The 6,000-nt window shown below is 39.2% G+C and overlaps 1 protein-coding gene across 1 annotated transcript in view; it reads right to left on the reverse strand.

The window, feature by feature from the left end:
- klhl6 (kelch-like family member 6) overlaps positions 1 to 5,174 on the reverse strand; it is a 10,938-nt gene extending 5,764 nt beyond the window's left edge. The window contains exons 1-2 of the mRNA XM_015966350.3: positions 4,745 to 5,174; positions 4,504 to 4,669 (exon numbers count right to left, since the gene is read on the reverse strand). Coding sequence (XP_015821836.1) covers positions 4,504 to 4,669; positions 4,745 to 5,001 — 423 coding nt within the window. The 5' untranslated portion in view covers positions 5,002 to 5,174. The remainder of the gene's footprint in view (positions 1 to 4,503; positions 4,670 to 4,744) is intronic.
- Positions 5,175 to 6,000: the final 826 nt, after the last annotated feature.

Below are 6,000 nucleotides of genomic sequence, written 5' to 3' on the forward strand. Positions count from 1 at the left end.
CTCATTACACTTTTGAGCGTTCACAACAAACCACTGAGTTTCTGTTCTCTGATGCCCACTGATTCACTTTTCCCCAACAGGGTTTGAGACGGTGATTCATCACATCATGGAACACGTGTTTTTGACTAATCAGTCCATTTTAAAGAGGATTCAGAGGCAGCCGCGTTTCTGGATCATTCATTGATGTATTTTTGATGATTTAGTTTATAGATTAAAGACCAAATTATGTCAGATTTTTAAATGCTCCTGAGTCTCACAGTTCTGGTTCTTGTTTTCTATGAAGATAAAAGTAGCACAATAAGGATACAATTGTTACGTTACTTTTTATTCATTGTTAAGCATTAATAAACAAAGGGTCCCTTTACTAACATGTTGTTAACTACTAAGTTTTCTAAGTACCAAGGGCTGGGGTCCACTTAGTAATGCTTTAAATAATATGATTAAGCAGTTGTTAAAACTTTATTTAATAGTTTTGATGCATAAAGTAACCAGAGGTGTGGACTTGAGTCACATGACTTAGACTCAAGTCAGACTTGAGTCATTATTTTAATGACTTCTGGCTTGACTTGATAAAATCTATAAAGACTTAGGACTTGACTCTGACTTGAACGGCAATGACTTGCAACTTGAATCGACTTGCATCTGTTGACTTGATGATGACTTGAGCATATTTGATATTTTAGCACAAAAGTGGCCTGACATGGACAAAAATCATAAATCATTCTTGGTTCTGGGTGTGATCTTTTACCGCTAAATGCAGCAGCTCTTTGTTTATAATCAGTTTCAGTTGCATTTTCTGCTTGTTTGAGCAAATAAATGAAGCTTTAAGAAGCTTTATTTCTGGAATTTATTTATTGTCATTGTCATTAGACTGAAGTTGGACTGATGACTTGATTATGACTCGAAAATTTTGTCCATGTCATGCCACTTTTGTGCTAAAATATCAAATATGCTCAAGTCACCATCAAGTCAACAAATGTAAGTCGATTCAAGTCGCAAGTCATTGGCGTTCAAGTCAGAGTCAAGTCCTAAGTCTTTATAGATTTTATCAAGTCAAGTCAGAAGTCATTCAAATAATGACTTGAGTCTGACTTGAGTCCAAGTCAAGTGACTCGAGTCCACACTTCTTTTCAAAGTAAAGCAATTGGACTTGACTTGGGCATCCACATCATTGACTTTGGACTCGACTTGGACTTGGTTGTCTTTGAGTTGGGCTTGACTCGAGACTTGACTGGAAAGACTTGTGACTTACTTGTGACTTGCAAAGCAGTGACTTGGCCACACCTCTGAAAGTAACATTAACAAAGGAACCCTTATTAAAAAGTGTTATTGAAATAACATTTTTGGTTTCTGGTTTTATCTTTTATGCTGTTTGGGATCGTTTCCGGTGAAGGGTTTTCAGGTTTTCAGCACGTTACCTGCTATCTTTAAAGATCTGGTTGATGACGATAAAATGTCATGGTCTGAGGTGAGTGGTTCATTCATGACCTCTGAGTGCTTAATTGCAGATGAATTGCACTGAGGAGCGGGCAGCTGCAGCCAATCTGTCATCTACCAGGTGGTGTATAAAAGGAGCAGGGAGACGACGTCACCTCGCCGAATGATTGCTCACTTTGGTACACTCCAACCTGAGATCTTAAGCCAACTCTCGAGTTTTAGAAATCTTCGCACTTTTCTTGAGCTTTAGCGTATTTGTAATTCCTGTTCCTGCTGTGTTGAGTTTCAAATTCCATCTTTCAGTTCTTTTGATGGAGTTTACTCGTTGGATGGTGCATGGGACTGCATCATCGGAGAGGGGAGAGCGGGCAGCAGAGGGCGACAACGTCCTCTGCTGCCCACGGATAAACGAAGGAAGTGACGCCATCGGCGTCAGCCTGATGTTTGCAGCCGCAAACGAAACATTGTATGTAAATAAAGCCTACTGGTTGTGCAGCACCAGGCTAAAGACCAAAGGTGACAGATCATCTGCTGCTGTGGCCCCCAGACTCTGGAACTCTCTCCCCCTGAGCCTGAGATCAGTGGACTCAGTGGTCTCCTTTAAAAAGCAGCTGAAGACTCACTTGTTCAATCTGGCTTTTGTATGACCTTCTTCACCACTCTCTCTTTATTCTGCCCTCCCCACCTATTCCACCTTCCTCAGGATCCACTGATTTCCCTCTTTCCTGTTCACTCTCTCTCTTTCTTAACATTTTTTTAATCACAATTGTCTATTTTTGCTCATTTTAAATATAGTTTTAAACATTTTCTAAATGCTTTTATATTTTTACATTTTTTGTTTTTGTGAAGTGCCTCGTGATTTTTATCTTGAGAGGCGTTATAGAAATGATACTTTCTTCTTCTTCTTCAAAGCTTTTTCTGTGTTTTAAAAAGAACTGAAAGATGGAATTCCTGTTCCTTTTCTTCAGATATCCTCGTCATCACCACTTTGTCAGCCATAAACCACGGATCATCTCACTGGACCACATCTCCCCGCTCAACCTGACCGACCCGCTCTCAGCTACTCACCCTGCACTCACCCTCGCTCATCTGGATTCCCCTCTCGAGCTCGACCCTCAACTCAGGCCTGACCACCCTCCTCGTCTTCCACTAATCCCCGATCAACCTCCACACTTCCACCTCACTCGGACCCCCGCCTTACCTTGACAGCGCTCCTTCAGTTACCCTTTTTCTAATAAATATTGTTTATTACTTTCATCCAGTCTCCACGTATGGTTCTGAATGTCCTGGGTCAGGAAACTAAACCAGAACATGACATGAAAAGCTCAACAAGTTACATTCAGCAGAGATTTACTTTTCTGTGAAGATGAAAAAGAAGCTGCATTATTAGGAGTTTACATTTATATCAGTAGATATTGAGTGGCTTTATTTAATTTTTGAGGAATTAGTTTTAACTGTTAAGTGAAAAAGAGGAAGAAAAATCGTGTTCAGACTCAATTTCATGACTGTAAACTATGCATGGAAAATGTAAATCGGCATCAATATCGGTATCGGTCGATGTTGGTCATTTTTTAACATATCGGTATTGGTCCAATAAATAAAACCTGGCTGATGTTAACAGATATTTTATCCATCTCATCTCCATTTGTTTGCCTGCTTCAGAGGGCGAGGGGGGTGATGTGTAATTGTTTAGTCATGTGAACAGTGAATGAAATCATCTCAGGACTGTAAATGTGTGTGGTGTGTGTGCATAACGTAAATTCAGCTTTAATAATTTTCATTTTATACAAAATCTGCTGATTTTAGAATCATTAATGTCAGTATCGGTTATCGGCCATAGCAGTGATCGTAATATCGGACATCGGTATCAAAATTTCATATCGTTGCATCACTACTGTAAACATTAAATGAACTTACAGACTGAGCTGTAAACAACATCCAGCTGTTATTTAAAGACAGATGTTTTTTTATTTTATCATTAAAAAGTGTTTTTAATTGATTCATAATGAAGAATATTTTCATGACCTCATCTAAATAGTTCATGCGCTGAGATTCACATTTGCTTTAAGGTGGTGTGTACATTTGTACTTTTGAAATCATGCTTGTTTTTATTACTTCTATTGGTCCTAAAACAAAAACCTTGTGTGTTACCTGAAAATCAGTTTCTAGTTTTAAACATCACTGATAAAATGTTCAAATTGACCAAGTTGTCAAATTTCAGAATATTTGATTGAATAAAGAAATGATTAGTTAGTTATTAGTGAGATCCTCGGGGCTTTCTTTTATATTAAAAAGGAGATGTGTGTTAGTTTTATATGCGTTGTCCCAATAATAAACAAATAGAGGAGTGTAGAAAACGCTAAAAAGTTTTTACTTCAGTTAGAAGTACTTTTGCATAATTTCTATTTACATATTTTAAGTCACATATTCAGTGAAGTTTATGATCCAACACTGACTCCTGAGAATTTAGCTTCATGACTTTCCCCAAAGGGATGTTGTCTGGATGCTGGTGTAAACCGAGATAAAAGGCTCTAAAATAAAACGCTGAGTTCCTTCTTGTTGATTAAGAAACAGCACAGCTGTTCATCTTCAGGATCCAACAAACAAACATCTCTGCAGAAACAGAAGCTCAAGCAGACGAACACCTGACTCGTCCGTTGTGTGTCACAGCTGTAAGTTAGGCCTCTATGGAAAACTGATCCTGAGTGTAAACAACTAGCCGTCTTTCACTTCCCTCTTAGAGTAATTTACTTCCACATCGCTGCATGTTTGTTCCTCTAAATAGATTAAAAATAAATGTGAAGTGAAAAAATATTAAATAAAAAAAGTTTAATTCAAATTCATGAGAAAAGTTTAACTTTTGTGATTTAGCTGCAGATGGATGATTATGATAAGTTTAATTCTATCAGTCTGACTGGAAATAACACAACTGTTTGCTAAAACAACGTTTTCAGTTTTCTGGATGCTAAACGAGAAAAGATTAGTGTGGAAAAAGTGCTCAGAGTAGACAGGAAACTCTGCAAAGTTCAGCAAAGTAAACGTGTGTGAGGTTTTCGGCTGTTTTACCTGAAACTGATTGGCGGCCTCGAGAATTTTCTGGACGTTTGAGTGTGTGAGGAGCGCTCGGCTGGTGTACGTGTACTCCAAGAGAGAGTGCATCGTCCCGCTGTCCAACCCTTTCATCTCCACACGCTTCTCATGGCTTTCCCTTAGGCCGCTGCAGAACATGGCCCTGTAAGGAAATGTATCATTAAAATATAAAAAGCAGATAAATTCCAACACAGTGGTAAAAAGTGGGAATGTTTACCTGAAATATTGACTGGCGGCAGCGAGAATGGCTCTGTGGCAGGGGAAGTCGTGTCCCTGAACACTCAGGGTCACGTCGGTCAGCTCTCCGTTCACTCTCATGGTCTCCATCCCTCTCTGCAGCTCCACTGGTAGACCGCCATCCTGCCAGCAAAGCTCGCCGGCGCCTGTTGCATTTTCCTTCTCCTCACTCAGACCGGACTCATCTCCGAGAGACGACAAGGGACAGTCTGTTGTCCTCTCCAGCGAGTCACTCATGTTTACAAAAACTAGTTCACAAGCTTAGTTTCCACTGGAGGAAAGCAGGCCGCTGCTTCAGACGCACCTGCAGCGGCACCGAGACAGAAAACAACTCTGTGGTTCACACTCACAGCAGATCTGAGGCTTTGAAATGAGGATTTGTTTTTTTCCCTCGTCATACTTCCTATTCCTGTTCTGAGGACTATGCTTAACTGAAGCAATGCTTGTTTCTTAACACTTCCTCCTCTTGTGCTGAGTGAATTTCCCCTAAGTTAACACTATTTTCCTCTTTTCTGAGAAACGCTGATGCCATGTCTCCTGCAGCAGACCTCAGCTAAGTGAGATAGCAGTAAACACAACCACTTGACAGCGTAACCCAGACGGAATGGATGCGTTTTATCTCGCGTTGTTAACAACCTCTTTTGTTCAAGTGTAACTTCACTATGTTCAAAGCTGAGAAGCAGGCTGACTCGCTGGAGGCAAACTGTTTACTCCTCTAGGTGATCTCCTGATGTTGAACATTTGAGCAAAAATCTCAGTTCTTTAAAGTTATTTTGACCTGTCGGTTCAGAGCTGGGCTGCCTGTGTCTGTGTGGAGCAGGTTTAAGGTTCAGGTTCTCTGAAATAGTGTCAGTTTGATGGATTTATCCATCAAAATGGTGACATTGTATCTAAAACTGTGTAGTCCATTGCACTTTGTTATGATATTTTCCACAAAACTGCTAAAATGTCATGGTAAGATGACTTTTTTGTGATTTTTATGTAAGATTATTTTAAATAAAAGGTGCAAAATAGAATAAAAATTTGTATTAGTATTTTAAGTCTTGGCTGTATTTTAAAGCTGCTATAGCAAATTTAGAAAACTAATAGGTTAAAATATTTTTCATGCCTTTTACCAACATCCTAACATAGTATAGCTATAAATATATTGTGGAGATTAAAAATAAAACAAAAAAAGAATAAAGTGGTTCTCTCTCTAAAAACCTCAATAACACGTTTCGAACCAAAAGCAACTAT

The sequence above is a fragment of the Nothobranchius furzeri genome, chromosome 14, assembly GCF_043380555.1.
Source record: "Nothobranchius furzeri strain GRZ-AD chromosome 14, NfurGRZ-RIMD1, whole genome shotgun sequence".
In the NCBI taxonomy this organism is placed as follows: Eukaryota; Metazoa; Chordata; class Actinopteri; order Cyprinodontiformes; family Nothobranchiidae; genus Nothobranchius; species Nothobranchius furzeri.